Source organism: Amphiura filiformis, chromosome 1 (genome assembly GCF_039555335.1).
Source record: "Amphiura filiformis chromosome 1, Afil_fr2py, whole genome shotgun sequence".
NCBI lineage: Eukaryota > Metazoa > Echinodermata > Ophiuroidea > Amphilepidida > Amphiuridae > Amphiura > Amphiura filiformis.
The window spans coordinates 52,863,726-52,880,286 of NC_092628.1; the positions used below are offsets into that span (position 1 = coordinate 52,863,726).

Here is a 16,561-nt window from a genome sequence, read left to right on the forward strand (position 1 = left end):
GGAAGGAACAAACATAGAAGTTGTTTGCTCTGGGTGGGATTTGAACCAGAGACCCCTCGCATGCCAAGCCTAATCACAGACACTTAGCCACAGGGCATTAGCTGGCCGGGCTAATGAAAGCGTGCCTATATATCACAGGGTGATTGCGTCATCATATCTCCGGGCATATCTCCTGGGATACATCTACGCGCAGTGAAGTTGTTTGTAGTGTTTTGTAGTATTTTGTAGTACTCAGGCTGGTTACTTTGAGAAATGTGAGTTTACAAATATAAATCTTTCTGAAAAATCTGAAATTTGAACACAAATGTTGATCTTCCAATTCTTTTTGAGTTATTTTTCAAATAAAGGAGATTTATTGGTACAGAAACTATCCATGAATATGCTGAAATTAAATTGTGGACTTTGCTTTTTGAGTGCTTCAAATCACCCCATTGGGGTGACGAGTAAATAGTTAACTATCATCTGCGAGCAGCAAATGATGTTAAAAATGAATCGCTTTTGAATAGTACAAATTCTTCTGGACATAAAAAGGATGTTTTCTGTTACTGGGAAAGCACAAATTCTGTATGAATTGCAAAATGTTGACCCAAATTAAATGCAAATAAAGGCTGCTGCAACATGCTGGACAGCCTCACCCATGAAGCACACTTTTAGACAAATTGAGGCAGGATTTTCTTAACAGGCATTTTCTAAGTAGCCCAATTAAGTAGTGTTATCATTACTGACTTAACTCTATTCACACGGGTGTCGACTGCAGACGACAAGTTTCAATTTTTTATGTGATTTTTCATGACCATATTTGGAATCAGCATGAAAAATGCATTAAAATGAGTACAAACAAGCCTAGTATTGGTTCAGTCGTTCTTAAGATAGCACTCGATATTTTGAGAAAATATCTCTAAACATCTTCTTATGTTGAAGCCTATGGCTAGCATGCAGAGCATTAACTTGTTTGCTGGGATAGCTTATAGCTAATAGCTATCTAAATATAGCTATCTAAATAAAAAAAATAATGTACCCCATGTGGCTTCTTGCATCTTAGCGTAGAAAAAGGACTATAATAATTCAGGGCTGTTGTCTACCGTATATACTGGAATGACATTAATCAAAATGTTAGAGAGTAATTGTAAGATTTGTATGTCCCTCACATGGTTTCTCATATCTTACTGTAAAACAAAGTACTGCAAGAATTCAGTGTCATTGTCTCCTGTTAATGCTACTGGAGTGAAATAAATCAAGTGTTAAGAAAGTGCTTGATAGTCGACAGTCGTAAGAATCATAGTTCATCGTAAAGAACTCAAATGACCTACAGCTAAATCACAAGTGCAATTAACAATCTTGAATTATTGATGTAAAATGTTTAATGGTTACTGAGATTTAAAGTCTTTGTGAGGTATGATAATATAAAATACCATTATTACATAAATGGTGAATGTGTTGAATCAATGTGTAGTATGACATCAATGCTAATGACATCAGCTGCTTTTAAACATTAAAGTTAATTGTTATTATGATTGAATAAACGTAGATCACTTTAATCGGCTCCTGTTGAATGTCGTTTCCATGCTTTATGACATCATGAATTTTTTGCATACATTTAGATGGAGATTTTGTATTATACAATATAATATACTAGCCTGGTCATTTAATGTAGTAAATTAGTAGGAATTATTGTGCATATATGCATTATGCTATTGCAAATGATGTTATAGGATTTCTAAAGGATTTTTTCAATTTGCAATTTGATCCTTTTGGTTTTGTGCAGGCTAGAATTGATGAATTATTCAAATGTGATCAAAAGTTGCACCAGACTGCACATTACTGTTATTGGCTGGGCTATACATGTATGTGCAGATTGTTGTTGAGCCATCAGATTCTTGCCGATATGGTTGGAGCAATGATGACCTGATTAATGAGTTTTCAAGCAACAGCAACTATAATTCTTGTGTTAACAAATGGTATGTTTATTACTTCCTATTTTTACTACAGAACATTTCCAAACTGCAAGTTTGGTGACAAATGTGTATTCATCCATCCCAACTGCAAGTTTGATGCACGCTGTACAAAGACAAACTGTCCATTTACTCATGCTTCAAAGCGGTCACCTTCGGCCCCACCGCCCCCTCCCAGACCAGTGCCTAGGATGCCAATAGCCCCACCAAGCAGAGGTAAGTTCCCAACCATCCCAGGAGCTATCCATTCAAACATGATTTAAAGTGATCACAATTTTAACCTGTTTATGATTGAAAATAATTTGATAAAAATCACCAAAGTCTGCTCAATTTCAGTATTTGTTTTTATGGGACAAATTTCAGCCAATGTTAGGTGCTCTACAGTAAGCCAAAGAATTAAGGTACCAGTCATGTTCACCCCATGTATATCCTGAACAAAGACATATATGTCATTATTGGAACCAGCAGCCAATAGCTGCATCTTTTAGCTAGAATTTAAGACCTCATTTGTTGAAATTGTTCAAGAAATAAAGACACGGTCCAAAAACCCAATGGAGATGCCAATTCAAAAGTTGCAGTTTGCGCCATATTATACTTGCCCTATTGATTTGTACACATCGCGTTCTCAAACAAGAGAACTAGCGCCGTGCTTCCATTGATTTGAACGTTAAAACATGCATCATGCTTTCATTGATTAGAACACAAAAGTGCAACTTTTGATTTTGTTCCTTTCTTAGGTTTCAGATCACTGTTTCTTTAATTCTCAACCAATTTCAACAAATAAGGTCTTAAATCAGAGCTAAATAGTACAGGTATTGGCTGCTTGTTTTAATTTTGACATATTTGTCGTTGTTTAGCATATACAGGGGTGAACATAACTGGTACCTTAATTATTTGGCTTACTGTATTTAGAACATGTGTGAAATCAGCTGACAAAAAGGTTATAAGGGGAATAAAATGTAATCTTAGTAATTATGTTGTCCACTCAAATCCATTTCAAATCACTGATGTGAGGCAACTGACATAATTTAACCCCCTGAGCACTACCTGCCGATCTAAAATTGCCTCTGATTGGTCAATTACATGATATCTTGGCTTTAATCACCAAAAAAAAAGCAAAAAAAAAGCGCAGTGATTTATAGTGCGCTACGCACAGGCACAACGCCTAGACGTTGATCCACAAGCCTCAGCACACTTTACAGGTTGTCGCTGACCGCTATGGCCCAACATCATTCCATAAACAGGATCAGCTCCCCGAGTTTCGTACGGGTTACAACGAGACAAATAAGCAGTAAGTTCCTTGTCCAGGGGAATTTCAAGCTAACTCAATTTTTCCGTGAGAGCGGAAATCAGAATGGAGCTTTGCAAATAACCAATTTGTTTGCCTGATGAAATTATTCTAACAATGTTGCTGATTGGGCCAATTGATAATGAAAACTTCTTTTTGGCCAATCGGCAGGTAGTTCTCATGGGGTTAAGATAAGGATTGCAAATACAAGGACAATTGTGGAAGGCATGACAAGCCGAGTAGTAGTAGTAGTAGGTAGGACTTCCCGCATCTTGAAGACTGACACGGAAAGGGACGTCCATCAACATCTTGGACTATATAAATGGCATAAAGTTGGTTTCTAACCAAGGAATGTGTGGTGCAATGCACTTGCTATTGTGCTATTGTTTTTATTTTTAAGCTCTATGCAACATCACCTTGAGTATATGCATTTGAAATGCTTCTATTGTAAGTCCTCTAATGTATTATATGTTAGCTGGATGAAACAGAGAGAGGCCTTGTGACAAGTGATCCGAGATAAAAGTAGGATTAATGCAAGATTTAAGTCTGGTTTTAAAGATTTCAGTCCAGGGAAACACCTACTTTTGACATTTGGATTCTAATCCAAGATTTACATGCTACTATATGTGGACTGATATTGACTATTCTTCCGGTCAGTTACCCTAACTGATAAATATCATTTGTATGTGTAAAAATCATTGCTAATAGCTAGCTTTCACTTATTAGTGACAAATTAAACACAGGACAGGTGTTTTGACACAATAGGTTCTGGAATGGTCTCCCACTACTTCACAGCTTTACTTTATTCACAATTAGAACTGTACATTATGCGCCTGTCACACTACACCGAATAGGTCTTCCGTACAAGAAACGGATGGTATTTTAGTAAATCCGTTGTTGTTCGTCAATGATCGTTTATGTTCTTTTTATGTCCTGCTATCATCCGCCAAATGCATTTCGGGTTAGGTGCTGTTCGTTAAGTCCGTCAGCAAGTTTTGTGCATGCACAAAACTTGAACGGAGTGTACCGAATACACATGTTCGGTATTTATCCGATGTGTGTTCGTATGGTGCTGCATATTGCCGGAGTTTGTTCGCTCTCCTTTCGCTCATGTTCGTTCTTTGTTCGCTGTAAATACGTTTTGTGAGGCCTTCACCACCGGATGGCATTTTTGCATTCGGTGATGTACGTTGACCCAGACCGTCTTAGTGTCACACTACACCGGACCGGTCTTCCGTATAAGAAACGGATGGTATTTTAGCAAATCCGTTAGTGTTCGACAATGTTCGTTTTATGTTCTTCATATGTCCTGCTATTATCCGCCAAATGCGTTTCGTGTTAGGTGATGTTTGTTTAGTCCGTCGACAATACGTTTCAAGTTTTATGCATGCACAAAACTTGAAACGGAGTGTGCCGAATACACATGTTCGGAAGTTGTCCGATGTGTGTTCGTACTGTTCTGTATATATACCCTGGGTTTGTTTGTTATTCTTTCGTTTATATACCATAGGTGTTTGCAAGGTTTCGCAGGCGCTTGTGCCGGATGTAGGCCTATGGCTAACATGTGCATCGATCAGGGGGGGACTTTCTGAAGGGTGTGTGACTTAATATCATATTTCCCCAGTACTTTAGTGACTGACAAGTAGAAAAAAGGGGAAAGGAGAGAAAAAAAAAAGAAAGTGAGAAAAATTGAAGAGAGAAGAGAAGAGAAAAAGTTAAATTGCACGTAATTTAGTAGTAGGCCTATGCATGTAAGTAGTGAGCATTGAGGGAGGGGCACTTTCTGAAGGGTAGAGGACGCAATATCAAATTTCTACCAGTTTTAGTGATTGACAAGAAAGAAAAAAGAAGAGAAAACATGGAAAAGGTTAAATTGAGTAGGCCCAGGATAGTAGTAAGCCTAAGTATAGGCCTGTGATTATTATAGGCAGTGCTTAAATGTGGTTCCTTGGCCCAAAAGCCTGTGAAAATTACTGCCGGCCTGTCGATATGTAGGGCCCGTGACATTTTGTCACAAAAGTCAGTATTTAAGACGGACTTAGGTCTATTACTGACTTTAACATGTCAATCCATGCATGCTTTACCTAAAATTACGAGTCTGAAGTCTTATATCTAAGTGTCAGTGGATCAGTGTAACATTTTAAATTTTGCAAATTCAGTTCGGGCCTTCTTTGTTTTTTGTTTAAGGCAATAATAGTGTAAAAATGATGCACCAAAAACAATTTTCCATATTTTCCATCTCTAAAACTAAATTTTTACACAATAGGCCTAGGCCTAATAATGTAAATAGGCCCTACAGTCCCCATGCAAATGGCTTCAATTGGACCTTCATAATAATGGTGAAAACTTTTCAATGGCTTCAATTAGGCTTTCGTTTCACCAATTTGCGGCTGTTTCAAACTAATATAGTACCCAATAATAGTGCTAAAATTGATCCAAAAAATGACAAATGGCTTCAATTGGGCCTTCATTGTCCAAAGGTTTCTCACCTCTATTGCCCCGGACGCTGGTTGCCCTGATATATCAGATTTGTAGCCCTTTTGTACTTATTAGCCAATATTTTTTTATAAGTTTCCCCCTTAAAAGTTGTCTTTCCCCACTTTGTTCACCCTCTGAAAAAGTGCTTGCTACGCCACTGCCTCTAAGGGGTCAAAAACCCTCTCAAACACCCTCTCCTCCCCCACTTTTCTGATAGGGTGGACGTTGAACGATTGAATATAAAACGCCTGCAGGATTATTAGCGGTCACAACGCATATAGAGACGAACGGGAATCAGAACCCCAAATCCGGTCATTTGTCGGACGTTGACCCCCAAATCCGGTCATTTGTCGGACGTTGAACGATCGAATATAAGACGTCTGCAGGATTATTAGCGGCCACAACGCATAGAGAAACGAACGGGAATCGGACCCCCAAATCCGGTCATTTGTCATCTGCCGGACTGGTGATTTTTCCACCGACTAAAATATTTTTGTTTTCGGTGATGTACGTTGATCCAGTCCGTCGTAGTGTGACAGACCTATTAAGTCCACATTGGAGTCAATGCTTAGGTCTAAAAACAATTATTATATTGGCGTAAGAAGCTGGATAAAAAATAAGGGTGACGGGTTGGGAGACCTTTTTTCACATTTTAGAAAAAAACCTTATGGTATCACCAGTCGTGTGTCTGTGTATCAGTCAGTGGGGGTGTGTGTCTCTGTGTCAGTCAATTGGAGTCACATTGGATTCAATGCTTAGGTCTAAAAACAATTATTATATTGGCGTAAGGAGCTGGACAAAAAATAAGGGTGACAGGTTGGGAGACTTTTTTTCACATTTTGGGAAAAAATCTTATGGTATCACCAGTCGTGTGCCTGTGTATCAGTCAGTGGGGGGGGAGGGGTGTCTGTGTGTCAGTCAACAATTATGTAAGGTTTTTTCGCTCAATTAAGTCTTTCACATTCTATTATTAATTGGACATAACTCCTATTTATATTTTCATGCCTATCCGTATCATTTACAACCTCCCGATTAAATAGGTGGCCATGCATGCATGAGATGTCAGGGAATTCTGTTTCAAATCAGAATTAATGTGCTAAAGTTATTCACTTGTTCATTTTGCACATCCTGTTGTCTGTTATTTTAGGGTTAATTTGTTGTTGAAATCCAACATTACGATGAGGTCAATGTTTTTAAGTTTCAGTTAAAAATGGATAGGACTGTATTCTGATCAATGCTTAATTCTTTATTTTTTGTTATTCAAACTCTCTCTGTCTTGTCAGGTGGGATAGAGAGAGTATAAAATACAAATGCTTAAGCACTTATCATCAGGCCTTTGCTGAATTTCAAATAACAAAACACTGTGGTTCAATTAGGTATATATACCCACTGTGGTACTGAATTAATCCATTACGGGTATGCAAAAGAACAGGGAAAGGGAGAGAGAAAAAGAATTTCATGGTTTCTATAGCCCCTTTTGCACAATTATTGTATTATTATACATTAGGCGTGAGCAAACTATTTTTGAAAACCTGTGTCATGGTCACTGGTAAGTCCATGTAAGTGTAATATTTCAGGATTATATTAGCAGTGACTTTTAGCCTGATATTTTGTGCTTTCTTTCTCATTTTTTTTGTATTTGTAGGTCCAACAAAAACTGTGTGCAAGTTCTTCCCAAAGTGTGTGAATATGGACTGTCCATTCTTACACCCAAAGGTGAGTGATATTAACAAATAAAACTAATTCGTAGTCGATGTGACTTAGTTTGTAAGTGGTAACTTTCATTGGTTTGTGCCATCTATCAGGCTATAGACAGCAGTAACCACATCATTGCGAAACAGGCTGATCAGGACACGCATTGTAGGTGTATGCCTAGTCCATAATATTTGTACACAATCTCAGTATGCAGAACTATATTATGTTAAAATGATTATCCAATACAAGTTTTTACTATCCTCCATCATGTCGTAGAGGAGAGGCAGATCCAATATTTAATCGCAGTAGATGTGTCAGCATCCACTGTAAGAGTATATCAGTAAGTTGCACCCTCATAACACTGTATTGATATAGAATGGTATGCACGCAGATGGGCGCTTACGCTAGTTGTACGTTGCGCAATGCGTGACTGATGCACCTGTATGTGAATTTACGTGAGTGTGAGTTGGGACTTTATTGACACGTGCAGTAACAAAAGCTGAATGATTTTCACCTTATATAAGCCGAACAAACTTTAGCAGAAGTGAATTACATGGAAGACAGCTGCGAAATCTGTTCAGATCTCTCAATAGCCAGCATGCATGAAGTGATTTGTCAAAAGCCGTATTCTCTACTACCGGCACATTGATTTGCTGAATTAGTTTGTGGTTGGTGGCTGCCTTCAGTGTCCTTTTGCATCTCTCAGCTGCTTTCTATGATATTTCTTATATTTGAACCCTCTTCTTATATTTTAACCATTAGGCCTAAAAAAAAATTGTTTGATTGGCGTAACCCGACGGACCCTAAAAATAGGCCCGACCCTAGACTTTTTTCTCATTTTTTTGCAAAAATGGATAAAAAAAAATTTAAAAAAGATTAAAATTTTTAAAAAGAAGAAAAATTTGTGATTTTCAGCGCAAAATGTGTGAAAAATAAAATTTTTAAAAAAAATTGCCGACCGACCTACCCTAATTTTTTTTTCATGTTACGCCAATCAAGCAATTTTTTTTAGGCCTTATATACTATTCTTTAGTTACTTTCATAAGTGTATCTATATAATTCAATTCAGCTGCTTGGCCGTGATGTTGCATAATAAATTTTTTTAATCATAAATCATAGAGACTGACCACTTAAAACTCTATTTTCAATGCATGTGATTATGAACACTTCCAATTATTATTCAAACAACCAAATCTAATTGATTATTAAGAGAGCAGTTTGTGTGAATCCAGTTGCAAATATTTTTGCTTTGAATTTGGCTTGGTTATACCAGCTCTTTGTATGAGATGCTAATGGAGTATCAAGCTCTTAAGAACCACTACATATTGTGTAAGTGGTGTCCTTTTACTTGCTGATGCCCTCCTAAAAGCAAGTTGGCACCACTGAGGTCCTGGGTTCAAGCCCCGGCGCGGCCCAAGGACTCATGTGCACTTCCATGCTCGCTCTCGCAGGTTTTCTCCGGGATATCCGGTTTCCTCCTGTATCGCAAAAATTGGTGATTAGTTGGTTGGTTATCAAAACCTTCCTTCACCCAATGGAATTTGGGGAGCTGCACAGATAATTGGTGGATGTTACAATCTAAGTGCGGATAGGTTTGCGCCGTTCGACAGCAACTGGCCTAGTTGATGCGATCTGATTGTGATGATTCACCATGGCAGCGAAATTACAGCGTTTGAGTCCTCTAAGATCTGGAGAAAAGGCTCTATATAAATCCACAATATATTATTATTATTATTATTATTATAAGATGACTGAACCATGACTTTCTTGGAAGCTGCTCATGCTGTTTGTAGTAAACTGAGCTCAGAATAAAATTTTCACATGGTCATATCTTAAAATCCTGTCCATCAAAATGAACCAAAATTACACACGGTTACTTCAATACTCTACTCTAAAAACGTGTCAGTAACCAAGCAGTTACACAACCGACGCAACAGCAAAATGCACTAACATGGAACAGCTTCCTGGACCACATGTCACAGCCCATCTGATGTGTGTGTAAATCAATTGCAACAGCAATATGGACTTTCCTGTCTCAGGATTGCCTCACAAAAATAACACTCATACCCAACGAACATAAACAAACCCTAACAGTTGTGTCAGTAAGGTAACCGCTTAGATATTGACATGTCATTAGAGTAGAGTATTGAAGTATGTGTTGTGTAATTATTGTTCGTTTGATGGACAGATTTTAAAGATATGACCATGTGAAAAGTTATAAGTTTCTTTTTGAGCCCAGTTTATTATGTGATTAATTTGCAAAGTTTCACATATTCACTGAATTTCAAGTTTTTCATGCCAGTATGCATGATATTTATCTAGATTGTCCAATTGTGTTTCTTAACACTCTGCTGATGGTATTTAAGGGATCTAGAATGAGCAGTTATGGCGTTTGACAGTATTTTTTGTGGGACATGAGAGCACCTCAGGCGATGAATTGCATTCTGAATCTGAAGCATGTCTTTCTGATATCAAATAATTTTCATTTTTGAAATTCACGATATAATACAAATTTTATGACAAATTATTAAAAGTTGATATTTTTCACATTTTTGATATATAACAGTCCTCGAAATAATTTTTTTAAATCTAATGATATATTCTTAAAGTGTATGTAGCTGGGAGGAAAAGCCGACGATCAATTGAAAATTGTGACCTTTTATATTGAAGATATGGATTTTTTTCCCAAAGAGACCTTTTTTTTTGTTAGTGTTTTGGGAAAAAAATCCATATCTTCAATACGAAAGATCAAAATTTTCAATTGATCTTCGGCTTTTCATCCCATCTACATACACTTTAAGTATAAATCATCAGATTTATAAATTTTACTTGAGTACTGTTAAATATCAAAAATATCAATTTTAATGATTTGCCATAAAATGTGTATTACATTTATGTAATTTCAAAAATAAAAATTATTTGATATCAGAATGACATTCTTCGTATTCAGAATGCAATTCGATATGTCTGATGTGCTCTAATGTCCCACAATAAATACTGTCCAAACGCTCATACCCCAGCCCTTAAGGTTATTAATTATTTTAAACTGTTGTGATTTGGTAGTTCACAGCATCTTACGAATGGTAGTGAGCTTTGGCAAAAACTGCATTGCTCAATTCATAGCGAGCGTAGAAGAATTAAAATATCACAGATATACTTTTATAGGTGCTGCGGTTCTTGAGTTACGTTGTAAAGAGGGCTGAAACAACAACGCTTTTGTAAAACGTACATAACTCATTAACCACAATAAATTAAGCAAGTTTGCAAAGTATACGTTTTGTAGAACTAACTTTTGCAAAACATCAAGGTATTAATTTGCAATAATATATTGATCTAGATTTAAAAAAATCGATTTTTAGGTTGCTTCGACCAACAATACCTCGTCTACCCTTAAAAGGTTAATATTGATAACATTAAATTGGTTGGAGCATTTAGTCAAAAAAAAAAAGTCATTATCTATCATACACTAATATGATCCCAAATGAATACATTATTTGTATAACAGAGTGTCAATAAAGTGGCTTTAAGACTTATTTGTGTGACAACACAAAAACATATATATGAATTTTAATGTCAATTCTCACTGAACCAGGTAATCACAGTTCTAAGTAAATCAAGATCTGGAAGACATTGTAATTTGTCAGGCATAAGTTTTTGAAGTGGCAACTTAGGATGCAACCTGAATTTGATGCCCTTTTGTGTAAAATAATGTTAATTACACTTTTGTATGTAAATGTTTATGGAAATGTAATCATTGAGCAGGGTTAGAATTTCGTTTCATAGTGCGAGAATCAATATTGATTCTTCCAGAATAAATTTGCGGGAATCATTTGATTCATGCAAATCAACTTCTGTGTAAACTACAAAAGTTGGCTCCCATGAATCTTTGGGAGAATTGATTCTTGGATTCTCGCCGAAATTCTGACCATGTTGAGTTAACTTGAATAGACAATTTCCAGATTGTTGAATCTTTATCAAGACAAGGCATAAAGCAATAATTTTTACACTTTTGTTGTTTTTAAGATCACCAGCAATGCCAGACAATGTTTACACTCTCAGTCATGGTTTACTTTCACGGTCCTTTCCTCTGCACCCGAGGGGTCTGTAATTCAAAACCGGGATGAAGAGAACCATTTTTTATCTCCATCTTCTTCCTTCTTTCATTCCCTTTGGCAAACAACGGAAAGGGAGGGAGTTAAATTTTTTTATGAAAATTCACATCAGGGGTACACACATTCCACTAATTCATTTTAGAAAAAGTTAATATTTTTTGCAGCATTTGTAGAAAGAAAGTTTATTGAGTGGAGTATGCTTATCTTTGAGTCTTAGCTAAGGATCTTAATAGCCAAAACACCACATTTATATCCTGCTACAACCGGGAGCGTTTATTTGAGGAAATACGGTACTGAAAATATTTGTAACTTGTTCTAAATTAAGACAAACAAAATTAATTAGTGGCTGTGCAATAATCACAATTTGTTTACCCCTGGTATGGGTGAAATTTCAAATGATCTACCCAAAAGCCCTTGCCTCCTTACAAGTTTGACATGCAAACAAATACTATATCAGATTGGGGAACCCTAAAACCTAAGCTAAAATGGTCTGATCATGTGGAGTGAGCACAGCGAGCAGGAAATTAGTTAAAATGTTGAATCTTTTCTTACAGTTTTTCCACACCTTTGTAGGGCAGAATATCGAAAAGGTCATCCAAAATTCCCCCTTTCAACCTGCCCCCTTTCAACCTGCCAGCTGCCAAAATGCTTGCAATATTCTTTTTGTTTTCAAATCAGTTCCTGGAACCTTCATTCTGTCAGAGTTAGTGTTTTACCATTTTGTAGGACATTTTTAAAATCTGTGCTGCTCACTAAACCAAAATGAAACTTGCATCCTTTCAAATACAGAATTTAGAAAATACAGAAATTTTATTTCCATATTGAAATTTTGAAGTAAATAATATCAAAACATACAGCCTTCATCAGTGGAATGACCTGGAATTATTTGTGTTTGGATGATGTTTGATACTGTTAAAATATTATCTGGTATAGTTTGATCAGCTCGTAATCGGCGGGCCTAATAACATCGCGGATTAATATTTTATTTTGAGAACTGTCTTGTGACAACTCGCCAGTAGTATCACAAATTATTATTTTAGTCCTATACTTTGTCTATACTTGATTTAACATGCACGATGTAGACCAGACAGGTCAACAATATCACTCTTAATCAGGGTCTACTATTCAGCGTAGTGGTCAAAACCTAACAATTCCCGCCGACTACGATCAGATCAAACTATAGTTATTCCTTATAATTAGAGAGGGCGGCCTATCTGCTGTGTCCTGGCAGAACATCAGTCAATATGAGACATTAAATATTAAATGCGAGGATCCAGAGGATACATGCCTGAGAAAATATATAATAATTAAAGAAGTGGAGCTCAGACAAACTGGCATTATAATAAAGGAGAGAAAAAATCAGAACCGTTCCGATATAGTTATTCCTGTTATAATAAACTGTCATCTCCAATTCTTTTAAGCAAATATCTGATGAGAGGTAAAATTAATAGATTCTATTGCAATAATTTGACAGGTGCATTTAACTGAAACTTGCATCAATTCCTATGACGTATCGTCCCTCTTCCTGAGCAAGTATCTTTGCAAGAAATTTGATTATTGTTTAAGTTTTAATGAAGATAATTTGATCTAAAGACCCTGTTTACCTTATGAAAATTTAGTAATTCAATATTAAAGTGACGTATGAAACAAATATATAGTATATGTATATACTGCCTTTATTTGAGGTTCTGGTTAAAACTATGGTCCCCTGGTGAGATCAATTTTCTCTGGGGTTGCTTGCCTCAAGAAAATAAGTACTATTGATCTCACTTCAGGCCCATAGTTTTAACCAGAACCTCTCATGGCAGTATATTATTTGTATAATGTAACTTAAAAAGTCAGTTATCAAATTTTCCTGAAGATGACTCCAACAACTGTTCAATCTACCGATAGTGTAAACAACCAAAGGTACTTATGAATACATTGTGTATATGCTCTGCCATTACCCTATGGTAAATTCAAATTTAGTAAACATTTGTTCAAAAAAAAAAATCAGTCAAGGTTTTAGTAATAGAGTGTTAATATATGTACATGACTTTATGTCATGCAGAGGTTTTGTATCAACAAATTTCCAATTACTTAACAGTTCAGTTAGCGGTTAATGACTGCGCATCTGTTGTTGTGAAATATCTAAACATTGTGCTTTGGATCCAAGGAATATTATGAGGGGCATATTGATATTCTGTGGTCCAAAGCACAATGTTTCGATATTTCACAATGCCCGAAAAATAATTGATGCAAAGTCATTACATTCATAACCATCACTTTGTACTTCTTTTAATGCAATTTAATTGAAAACTGAATACAATTTTAACTGTATTTATTGTTTTCCCTGTAAAAAAATATAGCCGATTAGGGAAATACTGCTACATGTAGCAACAAAAAAAACTGGCACGCAATCATGCGATGTCCAAATGTACAGCGACCAGCTGGCCCCTTCGTAAATTGTACAAATTATGCAATTGTTCGAAATACACCTTGTTTTCAGGGTTGTAGCCACGCCGGTCGGTGATAACCGGTATGGCCTGGCGCCGACCGGCACTAAAAATGTTTTTTTCCCCACAAATGTTTTATTCATCATAAAAAGAGTAAAAAACCAAAAAAAATTTGCGGGGTATACCCCCTAGCCTACTCCTTGATCCCTCATGTTCACTAAAAAGATTGTGCCTCGAGCCCTCAACTTGGGCTAGCTATAACCCTGCTTGTTTTGCTATGTTTACTGTACATTTCAGAGCTATTCAAGAGCTAACTGTAATTGGTCAACAGGCTGCCTATTGAAAACCCTAGTATTATATAGAAAAATTATTTAATTTGTGTACATTGTGGAACATCCAACTATGCTTGTTACTCCACGACTAATGCTAATACACGAGCATACAACGCTACTCTACGCGTCCATAGTAGCGAGGTTATTTGCATACAACGCACAGCCACGTAAAGAGTATGTTCCACGATGTACACAAATTATATAATTTTTCTATTGTGGTTTATACAATGTGTGATGGGAAATCCTTGCAATCAAATCCATCTTTTGATGACATACCTTGCATGGTCTATACACTGTTCTCAGCTTCTAGAACACAGCGAGAATCTCCCATGAAAGTAAAACTACACAAATATAGATATTTATTCAAGGAAGCTCAATATTAATACTTCATATCTTCAAACAAGCATGAATTTGTCCAAGAGAATTGGCCAAGAGCTCCCTGACTTCAGCTGTTATCTGAAAGGCAACCATTATGGATAGGCTTGAGCTCCTTGTTTTCATATGACTAAACAAAATTGTCTGAGTAAATATGATCACTTTATGACATGTATACCTTTCTGTTGGAGAGAAAATATCACTTGAACTTGGAGAGAAAATATCACTTGAACTTGGGTGTATTGCTCTGCCAATATTAAACAGACAAACACAGGCTGTATCAAAAAGATTGATACCGATCAGTTTTTGGCCCCTGCACATATGTGGGGCTTATGTTATCATCCAAATGGTTGCTTGCCTGGTTGTTTGGCTGTCCGATTTGTTCTTTCTTTGTTTGGCTGTCTGGTTGGAAGCAAATTCATGAATCCACTGTGCAGCTGCAACGCAAAACGACGATCAACTTCAAACTACATGTAGGTATGGTGATAGGATAGGGTGGCCTGATGTGCTGTATAGTCTTGTGTCATGTTATTTGCATATTTATGAATATTAATGAGCATATTTGCATATTATGCCTACATTTTCATTAATCCATTCTCCAGCTTAAACACAATAACCAATCAACTTCAAACTTGGTATTGTGATAGTATACATGTATGGTGGCCTGGTATTCTGTATAGTTTTGAAACATGTTAATTGTATATTTATAAATATTAATGAACTTACATTGTATTTGCATATTATTTGTATTTACAAACCTTTCTTATTCACACACCTTTGTGTGTGTGTGTGGGGGGGGGCACCTTAATTACGAACCATGTAATTCTAGTTGGTGTTACTGACAAGCCTGCTGGTAGTACTGACAAGCCTGTTTCTCTAGTATGCAACAATGGATCATCTTGAAATGCCCAGGAGTTATAGTTTAATGACCTTTATATAGCATTCATCTATAAATTAAATGTATCTTGTATGTTGTATTTTGATTTGGTATACTTGGTTAATAAACAGTGGTGCCAACCTGTATAAGCACTTCAAAATGGAGATAGCAATGCAAGTGTAGGCCTATCTTTTGCAGGCACTGAAGATTGTAAAAGAAGCATTAACGACTATGGATTTTATAATAATTAAAAGGGCATTTCTTGATCCACAGCATCATCCCCCCACTTTTCTCAAAAAAAGTTTAGATTTTTATATCACTGGAAACATCTGGCTACATTTTTTTAATTTTTTTTAAATTTCAAACTCTAATGGTGACCCGCAGGTCAAATTGCTAGAATTGTACATTAAATACACCTAAACAGATACAATGCAATTTGCAGGCAGCAGCTTAATCACCGCCAATATTGCAACATTGAAACAAACAACTATACAAACATCCAATCCAACCCAACCACATCCCCCAGTAGGCAATGAGGATAAAGTGCCTTGCCCAAGGACACAACACGTTGGCACGGGCGGGGCTCGAACTCACAACCTATGTATTATGAGTCGGGCGCCTTATCCACTCGGCCACACGTGCCACACGTGCTTTCCAAATGTTGACAAAATATTGAATATAAACTGCAGGTGGGTAGATTAGGCTATTGAACTGCATCACCTGTATACATGGTTTTTTTAATTTACTTAGTGAAAATTAGTGCTGTTACCTTATTGTTTTAAATTATGGATTTATAGATCCACTTGTCATTGCAAGCCTTGTAATCATTTGTAAGACTGTCCCAATTTGAAATGTCAAGGTTTGCATTATATTGCATTAAACATAGGTGATCGTTTTGAAAGCAAACAACTCTGGAATAGTAATTGTGGTAACATTCAGAGATTTTGTTGAGATATTTAATTTGAAAACAAGAAAAGGAATAAATCTCTTTATTTTTGTTTAAGTCTTGTATAACAT

The 16,561-nt window shown here is 36.4% G+C and overlaps 1 protein-coding gene across 1 annotated transcript in view; it reads left to right on the forward strand.

Annotated features, from left to right (window-relative positions):
• The window catches only part of LOC140148709 (zinc finger CCCH domain-containing protein 14-like), a 76,038-nt gene that overhangs the window by 45,422 nt on the left and 14,055 nt on the right, over positions 1–16,561 (forward strand). The window contains 2 exon segments of the mRNA XM_072170753.1: positions 1,990–2,168; positions 7,364–7,434. Of these exon segments, the coding sequence (XP_072026854.1) occupies positions 1,990–2,168; positions 7,364–7,434 (250 nt within the window).